Below are 18879 nucleotides of genomic sequence, written 5' to 3' on the forward strand. Positions count from 1 at the left end.
CCCCCCTCCTCGGGCAGGGGGAGACGTGCGAGGACTAACACGGGGGGATGGCGGCCGCCGCCCCCTGCCCGCCCGCGCCTCAGCGGGGGCTGCGCTCCCCACGCACACGCTTATACATCCCTTATGTGGAAGCGACCCGCCTCTGCCCCGCGGGCTGCGGTAGGATCGGCCGCTCCGGTCCCGGCCCCCGCCACGGCCGCCCTGAGCGGACTCGGGGGGGTGGGGGGGGGTGCGTGTGTGAGGAGCCCCGCGCCGCCGCGCATGCGCAGCCCCCTGGCGGCGGGCGCGCGCAGGGCGCTATACATAACAGGTCGACGGGCGCGCGCCGGCGGCTGCGCGCTCCTCCCGCCCGCGGCAGCTCTCGCGCGTGCGCGCAGGCGCCTCCTGAGGGGAATCGGCGCCTCCGAGAGCCTCCTCGGAGCCCCGTGCTCATCCGGGTCCCGCCGCCCTGAGCCGGGGTGGTGGTGGGGGGAAGCCGCGGTGTCCGTCCCCGGCGCCTCTCCCCGCCGCGGCCCGCCGCCTTCGCGCTGCCCCGGCGGGTGGGACTCCTACCCGGATCGCGGGCTGCCGCTGCCGCCACTGCCCCCCGCCCCGCCGCGGGAACGGGGCCGGCCGGGCCCCGCGCCTCCCCTCCCCCCCCCGCCGGTAGTAAACACACTTCAGAAACGTGAGGGCCGGAGATCACGTGGGGGAGGGCCCGTCCAATCGGCGGCGGGGGGCGGGGAGGGGCGGGGCGGCCGGCGGAGCCCCGGCGCAGAGTCACAGGGCGAGCGGCGAGGCGGCGGCGACACGGACGGCTGCTTCCCGCGGGCAGTGGGGGCCGGGGCCCGCCGCCCCGGAGCTGACCACCGGCTCCCGCTCTCCCTCCGTCTCCGCTCTCCCCGGCGCGGGGGGGGCTCCGCGGGGTGATGCGTCCCCGCCGGGCGGCCGCCCTCGCCGTCTCCGCCGGGTCCTAGAGCCGCCCGAAGCGAGACCCCCCGCTCACCCCCGGCGGCCGCCGTTGCTCTCCCGGGCGCCGAGCGGCGGCGCCGCGCCATGAGCAGCCCCGCGGGCGGCGGCGGCGGTGGTTCCCGCTGAGCGCCCGCGCCCCCGGCCCGGCGGCGGCGATGGGGGTGAACGCCGTGCACTGGTTCCGCAAGGGGCTGCGGCTCCACGACAACCCGGCGCTGCGGGAGTGCATCCAGGGCGCCGACACGTTCCGCTGCGTCTACATCCTGGACCCCTGGTTCGCCGGCTCCTCCAACGTGGGCATCAACCGGTGGCGGTGAGTGCGGGGCGGGCGGCGGGGGCGGCCCTCAGCCCCGCGGCGGGGATGCGGTCGCGTTGCCTCCCCGCCATCCCCTCCCCTGGCCGCCCCGTTGCGCCGGCTTCCCTCGCCCGCCCGCCCGCCCGGGGAGAGCCCCTGCGCTGGCCACGGGGGAGGAGTGGGGGGAAGCGGGGAAGCCCCTGGCGGAGTGCGGGGCGGGGGGGGGGGATGTCTGTGGTATCCCGGGGAAGGGTTCCGGGAGGAGCAGCCCGGGGGGGTTTGCTGCACCTCGGGGTGCCGGGAACCCCGCGCCGGCGCAGGGTGGCTCCGTTCGGGAGAAAACGAGCGGCTCGGGGGGTTCCGAAGCAGATTCTCCGAGTCGCGGTCCTGCAGGGAAGGGCATGTCGTGTCCCTTTCCGGACCGTGCAGATCTGTGCCTACACCTGCAAGCCAGGTGTGGTCCTGTCTGATGCGAAAATGAACTTTACTATGGAGTTGGGACTGACGCTTCCGTGCTGAATGTGCACCAGAATAAGGCAGAGGTTAATGGGACACCTGTGCGCACTTACCTTGTGAGGTTAGTGAGAACATCACTAGGAATCTGAGAGTTGTTACCCCTTGGAAAGGGTTGGTAGTGCAGTAGAGTTCCCGTATCGGCTGTCTGTCCACTGTCAGGAACCTGAAACGCTCGTGAGCTTAGCCTGCCCAGGCTGGGGTGCTGAGAAGAGCTGTCTAGTTATGGAATGAGCACAGTGAAACTTGGCTTAACACTACATCATAGAAGAATGGCGAAGTTGAGATACTCTGGGTTTCAGTTCAGTTTACCTCACTTCAAGGATTAACTCTTTCAGATTTAATAATTTTTATCCCAGTCATTAAATACTTTACCAGTAAGGTAACTTGCCTTTGGAGTTTGTTGGTTTGCCCCCTCCCCCCCCAATAAAATTTTGAGACGTTTTCCTTATGGTCCTATTTCTGATTTTCACAATACAGAAATATTAAAAATGCCTTCTGTGAACTTTAACTTGATGGTTGTTCCATTTTCACTGAGAAAAACAATTTTCATGCCACTTAAGGCAAGTATCTTAACAATTATTACTCTTATCTGAGGGATTTATGATGTACATTTCTTTTCTAGAAGCTCTATTTTTTGTTTGTTTGTTTTGAAAGGGATAGGATTTGTTACTCAAAACCCCTTAACTTTATAAAGAAAGCTTAGAGGTCTTAGTTTTGTGGGTGAAGTATGAACAACCAAAGTTTTTAAAGAACGCAGGTAATTGGCGCAAGTTTAAGTGTTAAGGAAATCACAGGTCTTGGAAACCTATGGAGTATTCTTAATGTGTTTTGCAATTAAAATGCTAAACTCTTTTCTGTTGTATTCTCTGAGCTAGTGAAAGATAGACAAATGTGAACTTTGGCTCTAGCAAAAGAAAGTTCACGTCTTCAGTGCTACTGCCCTGGCTCTTCGACGACTATTTAATATGATCGTTAGCTAATACAGTCCTTGAGTATGTCTGCGTGTGATGCATTTGATGGTCGGTTTACTTTAAGTGTTCTCGGTGTTCTAAAAGACAGGTAGTCCCTGCACTGCATTTTGCATTTGAAGAAAACCCATCTTTTTTTCTAGTTGCTGTTTAGAGGGGCTGAGGTTTTGTTGATGTGGGTTTTATTTATTTTATGAAGAGGAGCATTCTTCTTGTAGTCCTTTGTTTTTGTGAGCTGCTCTCCATGTCCCATTCCCCCCTAGCAAAGATCTCCCAGAAGAAGGGTAAATTACAACTCCCCTATCCAAAGCACTGCAGGCAACCTCCTGGGACTCAGATACTCTCCAGGCACATGCTGCATGTGGATTCGGGTAGGAAATCTCACTGCCTTCACAGCCCGGTTTTCTGAGATTTTTTTTCTTGAAGTTTAAAAGTACAGTGACTTAATAGAATAACTCTCTGCTAGAGCTGTACATTCATTAGAGTGATCTGAATAGGTTTTTATTTAAATGAACAATTACTAGTTTGGAATGAATCCATTTTAGATTCCAGTGGTTTTAATTAGCTATTTTTAACTAGTGGTAACACATACATTCACAGTACACATACATGAGAATTATGATGCAGTTTTTTGGTTTGCCAGTCACAGTTGGGACTTGCAGTTAATAATGAAGTGTTTTATCTCTTTGGTCACTTGATGACTGTAAGCAAGATCCTTGCTAACATGCCTGTGGAGTAGGGTGTTGTAGTATTAAAAAATACTTCATGTGAGATTAGGAGCAGAAGCCCTGCAGCATTTGGAACATGAGTCAAATTTAATCTTCTATTGAATTTACAGCAATCCTTTCTTTGAGCTGATTGACACCAAGAGTATATATTCTGGTGAGTTTATGGTCCTAATGCCCTGGGTGAAACTCTTGTCTGTCAAGAGTTCAAAGTATGACTAACACAATGGACTTGAGGAAAAATGGTGCAAGAGTACGAGAAACCAGGAGGTTTAGTTTCTTGTTGGAAGTAATACTGCCCCTCTGCAGAGTTACCAGTTACAGTTAATTTTAAAAAGGTATTTTAAATCTGGCGAATAGTAGTCTTCAATACATAGGTGCTTTCTGGATAACTTTTTGCTTTAAACAGTCATGTAACACTCTTGAACTAATATTTTTGCGTAATCGCGCTATTGAGCAAGTCTAATTACTAAGCAGTCACGTGGTCTTACTGACCTCCTTTCTCCTGGCATTCAGCCTACCTGTTTTAAAATCATGAATGCTATGTAACAAGTGCCAGGGCCTTCCTCAACTAGCTTCATTTTTTCGGGTTCTGTTCTGGTTCTTTGTATTGTTCCTTCTTTCAAGCTGTCAAATGAATCAAGATGTGCTTCCATGGAGACATGCTTTTTTCTATATAATGAGTTTTCCAGTGTCGGTCACAGATAAAGGCTTGTGAGAGAGAGGTTATTTGGTGAGGTAAGAGGTGTTGGAGAAATGGTGGAGGGAAATGTTAAATGAAAGATCCCTCTAACACTCACTTAAAGTTTTGTTAATGGCCCTTAAACTTTTGGCACCAGAATTAGCGTGCATCTAATTGTGTCAACAGAGTAGGCAAAGAATGTAACTTACGTACTTGGACAAGTAACCATTACCTACTTATGAAAAAATGTGTTCGTATGTGCTCACAGACTTTTCCATATTAAGGAGAATGGGATCTCATGTTTAGCAATGTCACTTTGCGGAGGGTTTTGTTTAGCTCTGTTTTTAGTACAGAGTGGCAGCTGATCACAATACTTAAAAAGAAATGCAAACATTCCGTTAGTTGCTGCATAAGAATTTACTTTGGCTAATAATTTACTTTTTTTAGTTTGTCTTTTTGAGTGTGTGTGTATGTTTTTGATATGCTGGTTAAGAGACTGTCACGCAGCAATGAATTTAAAAAGATGGGTATTCTAATCTTGCCAATCCTTGTATTTCTTTTTTGAATCATTCCTGAAGAGAACAACTTTCACTTTTAAAATAAGAATAGTAGAATTTGGGTTGTATATCTGGTAGATTTTGTGAGAATATTGATGTGTTCAACATCCTGTGAAGTTAGCTGCTGTTGTTATTGCAGATAGTCCTGTTGATTTAGGAGAAAGAAAAGATGTGGGTTTTTTAATACTCCTACCTCACAGCATATTAAAAATGAAAAACCTGAGCAAAAAAAAAAAGTTTCATTTCCAGGACAATCTCTGCAATTCATGGAAACGGGAGCTTGTTTTGAGAAAATAATACCTAGACGTCCTTCTGTAACATGTTAGATTTTGCTATTCTGTGCATCTGGTTGCGAAAATGTGCTTATCGTTTCAGGTTATGTAGGTAATGTTTTGCCCTATAGACACCTGTCTATTGGATGTGGGATTGGTGAAAAAAAAGTTTGTCAACAGAATGGTCCTATGAGTGATTTGAGTTTTAAACGATAACACATCCGTAATTCAGGCAGGAAAAATTTGTGTATTATACTTTGTTAATTTTGGTGACATGCTTGATACGTAAAAAGGAGTGCACCAAAATAATTGACTTCCCTGCTAAAAACATCCCTTTAATTTTGTTTTCATGGTGTAGCACTTAGGATGAAAATCTATTTGATTTATGAAATATTGAACATCAAGCAAATCATCTAATGTCTAAATAGAGACAAGGCTCTGGGTTTTGCAGTTACAAAGCCAGGCATACATCAGGTTTGGGAGTAAGATTAGTTTCGTATCTACTCCGTATATACTTTGGGGTTTCTTTTTCAGGGCAGGCAGCATGTGCTGAACTCCGCTGCTATGGCCAGGGTGGAACAGGTCCGCAGGGGACCTTCGGTATTTCTGTGCTGTGTTCCAGGCATACCCGTCACGCCTTTTAATGAGTGGCGTCAGCTCTAGCTCAGTGCACAACTTGGAGCACTTTTGTCCAGCCAGCCCACTAGATTGAGTGATTAGTGTGTGAATTTCAATATCTGTTATTGAGGAGTGGTAACTTGTTTTCAGAAGCTGCGTGTTCTGACGGGAGGTCTGTGGTGCAGATGGTTAGGTTGGAGAAGCCTCCCAGTGCCACGCACCGAGGCTGCCCGCCTGTCCTCCTTCACAGAAAGCCCTGTCTACCCCGAAAGTGCCCACAGTTCAGCGATTCCCTCTGTAGTTGATTGTGTTATATGATCTAGTCCTGTGATTTACAGAGTACGTCACCGAACCGCGCTGACGTCTGTCCTCATGGTTTTAATCTTGCAGTGTTGATGAAAGAGGTGGTTCCACCCTTTCGTGACAGCACACAGCCCTGTGTTGAGCCAGGTTAGCTCATCAACCTGTCCGAAAGAGAGTAGTTACTAGCATTGATGGGATTAGCTCTGTGGTAGATTGTGGCAGCGAAGTGGTTGTGGTAGTAGCAGTGCAAAGGTGAGAGCGGGAGGGGCAGGCACCATTTCTTTCAGCGGCAGTGTGGATTTGTTCCAGATTAAAATGGCCATATAACTGTGGCCTGCGTTGCTCCGGTGTGTAGTAACCACTGGGTGTTTTTTGGAAGGTGATTATTGGTTTCTTCTGTGGCTTGCCATTTGTTGACACCCTTTGAAGTTATATTGTTGAAAATAAGTATTGGCCTTTTTACTGTGTTAAGGGAAAGGCCTGATTTATTTTTTGTCAAACTGTCAGAATGTGAGAAATAACTCTGCCAGCTGAGAAATTACGCTATGCTTGTTTGCTTATTTTGGTATATGATCTTGTATTGCCAGATTCTGTAATGTAACTCTTATTAAATTGAACAAGAACTCTGCACTGTCTGGTCTGGAGAGAGCAGGTGGTACGGCAAATCCAATTTTATACAAAGTGTTCAAGAAGTTGCTTTTTCCGAGTAGCCAGAAGAATTTCAGTAAGCATTTATACAGTTTGCCTGTTGACTACAGGATTGGTCTCGAAGGAATCTAATTCCTCAGGTTAAGAAATTTTGAGATTTTAGAGACCTGGTTTTATGTTACTTATCTCCAGGTTTGTGGCTATCAAGAGAAGATCCAGGTAGTGTTCTTGGTATGTAAGAGTAGCATGTGGACTTTGAGTATCGAGGGACAAATGCAGTCTTGATACAACTCCGTAGGATGATTTCAGTCTTCCTTCTCTGTTTCATTTTACCCGAGTATCTATAGATCACATTATTTATTTGAACAGGGGAAGGTAATCTGTCCACAGCTTGTGGTGGTACCTTCTCTGGTCATAAAAGGAGAGGGTGGTAACCCCCAGCAATCACTGTCTGTGATGAACACAAAAGCAGCTTTTTTAGGCAGTCAAGAATACAGAAATTTTTTTTCTCCCAGCTGATCAGTATGTGGCAGTGTCAATGAATTCTGCATCAGTTCTTCAAAGCAAATTATTTAATATAATATCATCCTCTTTTGGCCTTTTTCCTGCAGTTTATGAAAATGTCTTCATTCCTACCAGTGGAAACCACTCTTTAAACATACTTTATTCTGCAAATATTGCAGAAAAAGCTCTTTATTATTACACCACCTGAACTTCTTAGTTTCTGTCAGTTTATCTGCAGCATGGAAGCCTTTATTTCCAAGAAAAGTGATTCTTTTCCGTGCTCTCTCGGTGAGTGCCTGGCAGGTTTTCAGGTTAGTTATATAACCTGTGATAGGAGGAAGGTCAAGCTGCCAGCAGAGTCAGCCATTTTTTCAGTGTGGAAGTTACACTACAGTCTGTGATGTATTAGTTTGTGTATTGAAAGGAACTCTTCACTGTAGGGCGTTTTATGACCTCCCCACAGTGACCTAAAAAGGCAAAAGTCAGCCTGAGCATGACTTGGTTGTGTAAGTAGTGTGGGAGTGTGTGGCTTTGTGTTTTATAAGCTTAGTAATTTGCATATCACATTTTAGTAGGTTTAATAGCCGTGCCTTTGGTTACCTCTAGGAAAGTACTGGATTTGATTCCTGGGGCAAAAACTTTGTAGTATTTTGGTGCAATACACTTTGCTTAAATTTTTCAGAACTCAAAGCGTGGAGCAAGGTTAGTATGTGTGCTTCTGTATACTTCTGGCTTTCAAGTTCTTTGCAGTCTAGGTCAACCACTGAACTAGATTTGCAGTGTTCTTCTAACCCCGAAGCCTCTATATGTTTTTCAGGTCACCATTAAGTATTTGGTTTCACTGCTTTGGAGTTTTGTGTATGTAGTAAATGTTTCTTTCTGCAGGAATAAAGCTTTAGTGGAGGTGAAGGATAAACTGGAAAGGACTGGGGAAAACAGGTCAATATTGCCATGTTCTGTTTCAAGTGTGTAAATGGAGACAGTTGTGGCAAAAGTCTACATGTACAGCTACACTTTGGAAACAGTTGTGAATCTGAGAGCATATCAGTTACTAATGGCGAGATAGTATTTAAAATTAACACATGAGCTTTGTTAGCATTTGTGTTGACAGTAGCTGAGCTGCAGCCTACAGAGCTTCCTCAAATACGCGTTTTTATTTTTCTCAGATGTTGTACTTTGATACTTTTATATTAAAAATTGCATTAGTATTGGAAAGGTCTGAAAGTCTATATTGGTAAACCTGGGTAGGAAATAAGAATTAGATATTACTCGGGGTTTCAGAAGTAAATTCAGGTATCAAACTGTTGCTCATAATCTCTTTGAAATGTGCTGCCGCAACAAGTTCCTTACAATAGGATGGAACCTGTTCAGATTATTGGAGATGGGAGGGATTTCTTCCAGTTGAAGACTCGTCAGGATGTGTCCTGCAGGTCTAACTTCTGTGTTGACAGACGTGATGTCATGTGCACATGAGCTTTTGTTACGCATTGCTTCCTCCTGCAGCTAAACTAGAGAAATTTTCTGGGCCTGCTTTTAAAACTTACTTTATCTCAGTGTTTCTTGATTTGTGGAAAGCATTACCTTTCCTGTTCAGCCACATGCATTCCTTTTTTTTTTTTTTTTAACATTACTATGTTTGTGACTCTTGCACAGACGTGAAGAGTAAAGGCTACAAAATTCTGGCATGCTGAGTTGATTTCTTTCAGAGCGCAAACTCCTGTCCTTTGAAAATGAAAATCAGAAAGGTTAAAAAAATCTGTTTAAGCTCAAATGGGGAAGTTGTGAAGTATGAATAAATGTTGTTATTGATTCTTCAGTGATGGAAATGAAAGATCTACAGCACAGGCTATTTGGGAACAACTCCTTTAAGGAGAACTTGGATTTTTGTATCTGTTATCTATCCAAAGTGTGGAATCCATGACCTAGGAAATGCTTTACTGTTTATAGTAGGGAACCTGTGGAGTTCTGCACTTGCAGATTTTTTTTTTTTTCTCTTAATGCCAATATTCTACTTATCTTGTGGGTAAAGGGTAAACTGGGCTGCAATTGAGAGGGACAAAATAATGACTGAAAAAACAGAAACAGGAGTGTAACTTTCATTAGAAAAATGAGTGAGTAAATAGGCAATTCCTTCATGGAAGCTGCTTGTTACTTTGTGCCTTGTATAGCTTGTAAAACATCATCGTGGTCTGCATGGTTACAATTTTGGTGCGCTCTACGGATATAGAGCACCACGGCAAGCTTTGTCTCGGTTTTGCAATCTGTGCAGTTCTGAAGTACTGGAGAAGTGTACAGAGAATTGTGAGACTCCGTTGTGTAGAGCAGCTGGCACTGAAAATAGTTAATGATTTGATTTCTAATACATAAGAGTAATTGAAGAACAGAGTAATTTTTTTCTTTCCTATGTTCTCTTGTGAGTTTCCTCTGAGCTGAAATTGTCTGTAAATTCTGTGGCACCAAGTGATTTTTTTTTTTTCTCCTATTCTTCATATTTCACATTCTTGAGAATAAGCAAACTCATTCTTTCTAGGAGTCTTAAAGCAGAAAAAGAGAACAACGCAGCTTTTAGCAGAGATTGCCTGATATTGTTTGCCTTATTCCCCTCTCGTGGGAGAGGCATAACTGCACATCTGTAAAACTGAGATATGCATTTAAAACAAAACATTCTACAGATTAATTTTTGCCATCTAGATTTCAGAAAAGTCTTTGATTGGGGAGGAGGTTGCATTCTGGTTTTGTTCTTTGTTTTGTAAGTCTTGCTGTTAGTGAACTTGATGTCCAAATGGACACTGGTGACAAGTGGTGTCCCTCAGGGGGTCTCTACTGGGACCAGTGCTGTTTACTATTTTCATCAATGACTTAGCAAGATCGTGTGTACCCTCAACAAGTTTGCAGATGACACCAAGATGAGAGATGCAGCTGACATGCCAAAAGAATGGGATGCCATCCAGAGGGACCTGAACAAGCTTGAGAAGTGGGCCCATGTGAACCTTATGGGGTTCAACAAGGCCAAGTGCAAGGTCCTGCATGTGGGTCGGGGCAACCTCTGGTGTCAGTACAGGCTGGGGGATGAAGGGAGTGAGAGCAGCGCTGCCAAGAAGGACTTGAGGTTACTGGTGGATGAAAAACTGGAAATGAGCCACCAAAGTGCACTCACAGCCCAGAAGGCCAGCTGTACCCTGGGCTGCATCAGGTGGCCCAGTAGGTTGAGGGAGGTGATTCTGCCCCTCTACCCCGCTCTGGCGAAACCACACCTGGAGTCCTGCGTCCAGCTCTGGAGCCCTCAACACAAGAAGGACATGGAGCTGTTGGAGCGGGTCCAGAGGAGGGCCACAAAGATGATCCGAAGGCTGGAGCACCTCTCCTATGAGGACAGGCTGAGAAAGTTAGGGCTGTTCAGCCTGGAGAAGAGAAGGCTGGGGGGAGACCTTACAGCAGCCTTCCGGTACCTGAAGGGGGCCTACAGGAAGGATGGAGAAAATATTTTCAGCAGAGCTTGTTGCAACAGGACAAGGGGTAATGGCTTTAGACTAAGGGAGGGTAGATTTAAACTGGATGTAAGGAAGGTATTTTTTCCAATGAGGGTGGTAAAACACTGGAGCAGGATGCTCAGAGAGGTAGTGGAGGCCCCATCCCTGGAAACATTCAAGGCCAAGTTGGATGGGGCTCTGAGCAACCTGGTCTAGTGGAAGATGTCCCTGCTTACTGCAGGAGGCTTGGGTTAGATGACCTTTAAAGGTCCCTTCCAACCCAAAGCATTCTATGAATCTATGAAGAAGTTGAAACTATCCAAGTCTTAATGAGGGTGATCAAGCAAAGTATGTCATCTGAATTGTTTATTTGAGTTGCCTAGGGATAATTCCTGTGACTTTCCATCATTATTTTTCAGTAGATGACATGCTTAGTAAGCTCTAGTTTACTGTGCTTTACCTGTGTTTCTTTTTAGACAACATAGCTGTTTGCTGTTTACTGCTATTATGGGGTATATCTGAAAGAAGCATTCACAGGGTTTAAGTGACTTGTTATGAGTGACTTTTTCATTTTCTTTCCTCTAACATGCTCTTCAACAGATATGAGCTGTGAACATCTGCTAAGATGTAGTTGCTTCACTTTATGACAAAGGAAAAATTTGTAAATTGCTGTGATACTGATAGTTCAGCTTTAATTGTGGTACATTTCCCCCTTTTATTTTAAGGCTTTCATAATCTGAGGAGATCTGTGTAAAGATTAGTTTTGTTCATATAGTCGTGGTGGTTTTCAGTGAGCGGGATTTTTTCATTGGATTGGAATTTTCTTTCTGTAAGCTAGATGCGAATAAATTTACTAGTGAGAAATACTTTGTTTCAGCAGTAGTGGTTTTTTTCTTCTAAACCATGATGAAAATAATGGGTTTGTGGGGATAATGTGGATCTTCCTATTTTTATATTTTAGATTTTGGCTTTCTGCATTCTTTCAAATGCAGCTCCACCAACCTCACTTTTTCAGTGCCAGCTCTGAAACATTGTGTTAGTTTGCCAAAGAAAAGTTCTTCAATGCTGCATTTACTGAAAGCTTTACTCCAGTTCTTTACTACTTCCATATGAGACAGCACAATGGAGCTTATGTTTCTGGCACTGGAGGTCATGCTTTCAAACTGAAAAGTGTTACTAGTGATCAGATGTTGCTCTTGCAGCGGCAACCTTTCTGATTTTTTTTTTCTACTCGTCCATCTTTCTTACAGAATCCCGTCTTGGCAGTTGCTGCTCTGTGGCTTGTCAAGCGCAAAGTAAAAATATTTTTTAGTTCTGGGGTTTTTTTTGCTGTTCTGTTTGAAGAGTATGATTTGCAAGAGTAATTACCTCATTATCTATGATTTGTTCTCAAGTGAAAGAGTGGGAGAAATCTCAAACTTTTCCACTTGCAGTACCGTATTGTCATCACTTCCAGTATTTTTCCTGCTGAGCTTACAAGTTCTAAGAAGACTTAAGGTAAAGTGAGCTTTGGAGAGCTTTGCTGTGTGTGTTTTGGTTTTGCTTGCATAGTGTGAGCTGTGTATGTCAGAATCTTTCTGCTAACTCAAGTTTTAATTAGGATGTACTCTGTGGTGGAAGGAGTTGTCTTTTGCTTGGCAATGTTAGTCTCTTGTGCTTGCCTCTTAAATTTTGCCTTTTGAACTTGGGGCTTGCATGAATTGATCAAAAAATACCTATGTACAAGTCAGTGTGATTGTTTAAAGCCTTGCAGGCTGATTTCTACAGATACAATCCTTATTTCCTTCATGAGGCTGAGATACAGTTCAATGAAAAGTTGCACTGGTGATCTTCTTTCCTTTGTCAGAAGGTTAATGGTCATTGACAGCAACAGTAAACAGGAAATCAAGTAATCATCAACGTTACTTCCTGGATTGCCGTGGTATCTTTCTATGTCCCCACTCCACCATCCGTGCAGTGTTAAATAGGGTTTAAAAACTTAAAAAAAGTAGATGTTAGCTTTACCTGTCGTTCATGAGGGTTTTTCTTTTATGCAGATTTAGACCTGTAACAAAGGATTATCTCCGTTAGCTTGTGCTTGGAAGCAGCCTGTTTGTGCCCAAGCTTGATGCCAGCTGTTGACTCTGGCAGGGGACACATTGTTCACGAGCTGCTGTTTGCTTTGACACCTTCCCTGTCTATTTTTTATCAGCTCCTCCAGTTTTGAACATTGGCTTGGTACTTTTTGATCTCTGAGCGCATACTAGGTTTCATTTAACCTTTAGCAGCCAACACTTCTAAATACGACACGGAGGAGTGGAACCGACCCGCTGCTTGTACCTGCTCAAAGTCATTCTCTGTCCCAGTTAGGAATAAAGTTCGGCCGTGGTACGGGAATCCGCTCGGAGGGGAAGGAGGAATTGGGCTCCTACTAGAATGGTTACATATAACTGGAAAAGTAGGTCATTGTGGCAGGGAGTAGTCCAAACAGCCGCCTGGTTGCTGCAGCAACGACCTACTTTAGGAAACTATTTTTGTTGATTCATATTGAAATGTTCTTCTTGCAAATGGTATAAGGAAATGATTGGGTTGTGAGACATGCAGCAATGAAAGCTGCAGACTTTCTAGACTCCTCCTGCCTTCCTCCCACCCATTTTTTTTTCTTTTTTCCCCTCTGTCGTGTTGCCCCTTGATGTTGAACGTATGGGGATTAAAGCAAGTAAGGTTTATTTTTCTTCCGTTTGACCTCTAGTGGGGAACATCTCTTAATGCTTGAAGGTTCTGCATAACAAAAATACTTATCAATGGTGATGCAGTTTCCACAGTGCAGAGCCTACAAATGCTTCGCTATATTTTTTGTCTATAGAAATAACTTCAGAGTTAAAAACAGAACAACTTCTTTCGTAATAGTATCTCTTTTCTGGAATGCGAGCAGTTTGTCTTAGTATTCAACTGCCCTTATTTTAACTGCTTTGTCTCAAACAAAGTTTATCCACTCTCACCAAGGTGGGCTTGGTGTCCCCCCCGCTCCCCTTTTTCCCTTTTTCTTCTTCTTTAAATTGTCAGTGTTCCTGTCTGCATCTTCTGCCTTGCTGTTACTTCTTATCTTGACACAAGCAAACTGGAAAAAATAAAGTGATCCTGCATAGGATGATGTTTTCCTGTTGCTACCTTTATTCTTTCAACAGTCAAACTAATAAAAACCCCACCTGTGACTGGTGTTCAGGGAGTGAATTTTGGAAAATCCTTCCTGTCTTCTGAAAGGAATAGGTAAACAGGGAAAATGAGGAAAATATTAAAATATAGTTATTAAAGGTTTCATTCTTCATAAAACAATTCTGAGAGTCATAGAATAGTTGTGGTTAGAAGGGACTTTTAAAGGTTATCCAATCCACCCCTCCTGCAGTGAGCAGGGACATCTTCACCTAGATCAGGTTGCTCAGAGCCCCATCCAACCTGACCCTGAATGTTTCCAGGGATGGGGCATCCACTGCCTCTCTGGGCAACCTGTGCCAGTGTTTCACCACCCTTATCATAAAAAAATTTTTCCTTTATAGCTAGTCTAAATCTACCCTCTTTTACCTTAAAACCATTACCCCTTGTTCTGTTACAACAGGCCCTGCTAAAAAATTTGTCCCCATCTTTCTTATAAGCCCCCTTCAGGTACTGGAAGGCTGCTGTAAGGTCTCCCCCCAGCCTTCTCTTCTCCAGGCTGAACAGCCCCAGCTCTCTCAGCCTTTCCTCACAGGAAAGGTGTTCCAGCCCTCTGGTTATTTCTGTGGCCCTCCTCTGGACCCGCTTCAACAGCTCCGTGTCCTTCTTGTGTTGAGGGCTCCAGAGCTGGACGCAGGACTCCAGGTGTGGTCTCACCAGAGCGGGGTAGAGGGGCAGAGTCACCTCTCTCGACCTGCTGGCCATGCTGCTTTTGATGCAACCCAGGGTACAGTTGGTCTTCTGGACTGTGAGCACACACTGTTGGGTCATGTCCAGCTTTTCATCCACCAGTAACCCCAAGTCCTTCTTGGCAGGGCTGCTCTCAGTCTCTTCGTCCGCCAGCCTGTATTGATACTGGGGGTTGCCCTTACCCCTGCACTTGGCCTTGTTGAACCCCAACAGGTTCACATGGGCCTACTTCTTAAGCCTGTCCAGGTCCCTCTGGATGGCATCCTGTCCTTCTGGTGTGTCAACCGCACCACTCATCTTGGTGTCATCTGCAATCTTGCTGAAGGTGCACTTGATCCTGCTGTTTATGGCCTTGATAAAGATGTTAAACAGTACTGGTCCCCATGCAGACCCCTGAGGGACACCACTTGTCACTGATCTCCATCTGGCCATTCAGCTGTCCAGATGGAGACTTCTTGATCTAAACTACTATCACTTCTGCAGAAATAATTATCGTTTTTTAGTTGTCAGAATGTTCCACTTAACTGTACTGTGTAAATTGTCAAGGTTACTTTATTTGCTTCGCGTTGAGGTACTTTCTGTTGGTCCTGACCTTCAGTATTGCAGTGAACTGCTGCACTTGTGGCAGATGAAGATAGCATGTTTATCTAGAGGTTATTTGTTTTTTGTCCATCTATTATGTCTTGGGCTATATTTCAGTTTTGTTTACCAGGGCTTACGTTACTGAGCTCCGTGCATCTCTTTCGTCAGTTCTTGACGTTCTTCAGACTTTGAGATGCAAGGCCTCTGCAGCATGTAGGGAATCAGTACCTCCATTAGTCTACTCATACGTTAAGAAAGTTTGGGACAAAGTGTAGTTTTTCTGGATTTATGCAGCTTAATAAACAAAGCTGTGTTTCAGTTATTTGGATGTTTTAAAGTTGTTTGTTTTTGTTTTTTTAAATGTTGATTCTTTCTGCATGATCATTACTCAAAAACATGAACACAGTTTGTTTGTGTTTACCTTGTATTCAGATGTTGATGACTAACTTGTGTGTTGAAAGACCAGTTCAGAAAATTTTGGCCCTCTTGATTCATAAGAGTAGCAATGGAAAGTTAGGATAATGCTGAATGTCTGACCACCATAAGGTGAGCACCACAGAGATGAAATCCAGTCAGTTTTAATTAAGATTTTCAGGAATAGCTTCAGGGTTTTTTCTGTTTTCCGAACTTTCTACCAATTTCTGTGCTTGCTAAGAAGATTTCAACTCTATCCTTAGTTCTCCTCCAGTAGTTTAATAGATTTTTCTGATGTGGAAGCCAGAGACGATGGAGTTATACCTTAAGGACTTGCAATTCATACAGTGTCATTAAGAAATATATTAATTTTACACAGTGTTTCATTTCTGGGAAACATAAAACTGTGCAAAATCTTATTAGCAGTAATTAAAACCTTAAAAAGGTCACTTCGATCTAAGGAAACTAAAGGGTTTTGTTAGAGTAAATGAGGGACAGTATAAAATTTGTCCTTTGGAATCGGATTGCAAGGCTGTCTTGTTATAGTGCTCATATCGTGCTTGCTCTTTTGAAATGAGCCATTGCTGTTACTTTGTCATGGACAGCTTAGATTGCCGAGAATAGTGTGGCTGAACTATTTTATAAAGCAGGCCAGCTCTGGTTTAATTACATCAAGCCTTATGAGCTGCACATTTAAATAAGAGTACTGGGTTACAAGAGAATGAGGAGTTTTAAATTTATATAAATATGAGCATGTCTGTACCCTCAAGTCACTCTAGTTTTGTAATTTGATTCTAGGTAGTATTTGCCCAGCTGTTCCCACTGGAAATACATTTGTTTGCTCTTGGGTTTTCCTTTATGGATCCAGCTAGTTTCTCTCTGGAAAGAGTAGGCATAAGGAATTAAAGGTAAATAATACAGACTTTGATTTATCAGATTGGAATTGGCGGATTAGAGAAAAATAAACACGGAATATATACATTAAAGAATGGCAGACACTGGGGAGATATTTAGGAAGCTGTGAGCCTGTTAGTCTCAGATCACCAGAAGGCTGACCTTTGTAACAAGCGAGTAATTTGAGATGTTTGTTGCTAGTTATATGGGAATAGTTTAGTTGAATAATAGGTGCCATTTGAATGTGAAGTGAAGATCCAGATCTTTACAGAAGCTAAATATGCTATTTGCTGTGATGTATGGCTCGCAACATAGGAACCAACTACAGGTTGCTATTTGGGAGATTGACTGTTTTTCGAATAGGACACAAATTTTGCATGTTTTATTCCTTTGGGGAATGTTAACCTTGAAATGGTGGTTCAATTGGAAAGAAATTAATGAGGAATGATATGTAAGGAAATGCTAGCTTTGTGTCCAGTGTAAGCTAGGTTACATTCAAATGATTTTGTTGTTCTTAATAGCACAGTGTTGCTTGCTGTGTAGTTGGTATTCTAGTCCCACTCCATATGTGAAACGGTCTTTACTACTTGGCTGCAAAGAATATGCACCTAAAAAGGACTCAGCTTGGAGAGACAAAAATTTTAGACACTGCTTTCTCTCAATTATTGTTCGAAGCACTTTCTTTTGTCCTTTTTCAAAGAGTTGAATTTGTTCTTTAAGAACGTCTTTTACAGCGATTATGAATATCTTAGCCGTCCATAGGCTTGGGTGTATCTTGCATTCTTCCTCCATCACAGCTCTGCTTTGGCTTGAAGATTGTAATAGTAGTAAATATTAGAGGAAAAAAGCCAAGTGAGGCATTCATGGTCTGTGTTTGGTTTTGTTTTTACATGTGGATAAGCTCTTACTAAGTTATGAAAGATGCTGAAGTCCTGAATTGCACTCTAAAGGAGCTGTTTTTTCTCCACTGACTGTAGAGCAACCCTGCAGGAGATTAGTTAGCTCCCACAGCCACTTCACTTAAGTATCTGGAGTTGAATAACGTGAACCTTTTCCTGCTCGTGTGTGTAAGCTTAAAGGATAATACCTCTATGAAGTGTATTATTGTATACCTTTTTAGGATGTGGGAGTTGTATGTAGTATTCACTGAAACAATGTAATATGACAAAGCATGCCTCTGTGACCTTGATTTGGTAATTAAGAAAATATTACTATGGCTTGTTGCCAAAGGATGCGGTGGAGTGTACATAACACTTAAATCCTGTCTGAGCTTAATCTTCTTATAGTTTCGTAAGAATATACTGCTAGCGGTAAGACACATTGGATGGTGGCAATCAAAGAGGAAAATCTACTGATAAAATATTAAATATTTGTATATAGGTACATCAAATTTCAGATACTTCTCAGTGTTTCATACTCTGTTTTGGTATTAGATGAAATCTGCCTTATGATTCCTGTAGAAGCTAGTATCAGGAATGCATTTACCTAAACGATACTGGACTTTCATAATGACCTAAAAGAACATATAGCAAAATAGTAGATGTGTGTGAAAGAAAGGGTCACTCTCTCTCTTCCCATGAAGAGAAATAAGCGTTGCATAATTAGTAACACAATCAGGGTCTAATGCTGTAAATTATACTCTCTCAAATAAAAAAACGTGGCTGATGTTGCGCAGTATGTAATATTCTTTCTTTGTATTGAATCCAGCTCTACTAAACTCTGGAAGTTGAAGGAGGAATATCTGTTAGCAGTGTTGGGGGAAAAACTTGAAAGGGAAAACAAAGCTAGCAGTCGTTAGGCTGCTGAAGATAATTGATAGACAAAGTCTGGGTGGCAATCAAATACCCATAACGATGTGAGTCTTGTTTGACAGCACTTTTCTTTCACTGGAGAGATTGTAATCAATGGCTTGGTATGAGGACTAGTGGGTAGCTAGAAGGTGTTTAAAAGATTGGTTAAACAGAAGTTTGAACGGATTGCTGGAATTTGACCAGTCGTAAGTAAAAATATTTATTAGATTTAGGAATGAAGCAAGTTTTAGCACTGTTCTTTTTCACTCTGCTTTTTAAACTTCTTCCTCAGAATGAGGAAGCCTGACTAGATTGCTTGCTTTCATGTGGTACTGGCTCTGCAGTCTAACGTTCCTGCCTTGCCTAATGGTTACACTCAGAATCTGGATCAGTGCAGAAGAAACCCTGAAACTGAAGTTTCTTGATTCTTAACAGCTTAGCACCACAGTTTTCAGATGTGAATGACGCCTGAAAGATAAGTCATTGCGTTTGAAGTCCCCTCAATTCCCAGCAACTGTCCTCATTTCATACTGGCAAGGGTGGTTCTGTGTGATTACGGTTTCTTGGTGTTTGTTATTCTCCAAAATAACCCCAAACAAGAGTTAACAGTAGCCTTAAACAGTGTGTCTGTGAGTATGCTTCTTGCAAGTCTCCTGTGAAGTACAAATGCTACCTTTTTAACAGACTGCTCCTGACTTCTTTAGTCTTTAATCACGTTAATAGTGCAGAGCCAGGAAGGCTGCATGATGTAGTGCTTAGTTTTGTTTGTTTTGTTAATGGTTAACTGTGTTAACAATTAGTTAACTTT

At 43.6% G+C, this 18879-nt stretch overlaps 1 protein-coding gene across 2 annotated transcripts in view; it reads left to right on the forward strand.

The window, feature by feature from the left end:
- Positions 1-752: 752 nt before the first annotated feature.
- Positions 753-18879, forward strand: part of CRY1 (cryptochrome circadian regulator 1) — a 40683-nt gene continuing 22556 nt past the window's right edge. For both annotated transcript variants that reach the window (XM_075428041.1, XM_075428042.1), the window contains exon 1: positions 753-1264. In XM_075428041.1, coding sequence (XP_075284156.1) covers positions 1107-1264 — 158 coding nt within the window. In that variant the 5' untranslated portion in view covers positions 753-1106. The remainder of the gene's footprint in view (positions 1265-18879) is intronic.

Source organism: Opisthocomus hoazin, chromosome 8 (genome assembly GCF_030867145.1).
Source record: "Opisthocomus hoazin isolate bOpiHoa1 chromosome 8, bOpiHoa1.hap1, whole genome shotgun sequence".
Taxonomy (NCBI): Eukaryota; Metazoa; Chordata; class Aves; order Opisthocomiformes; family Opisthocomidae; genus Opisthocomus; species Opisthocomus hoazin.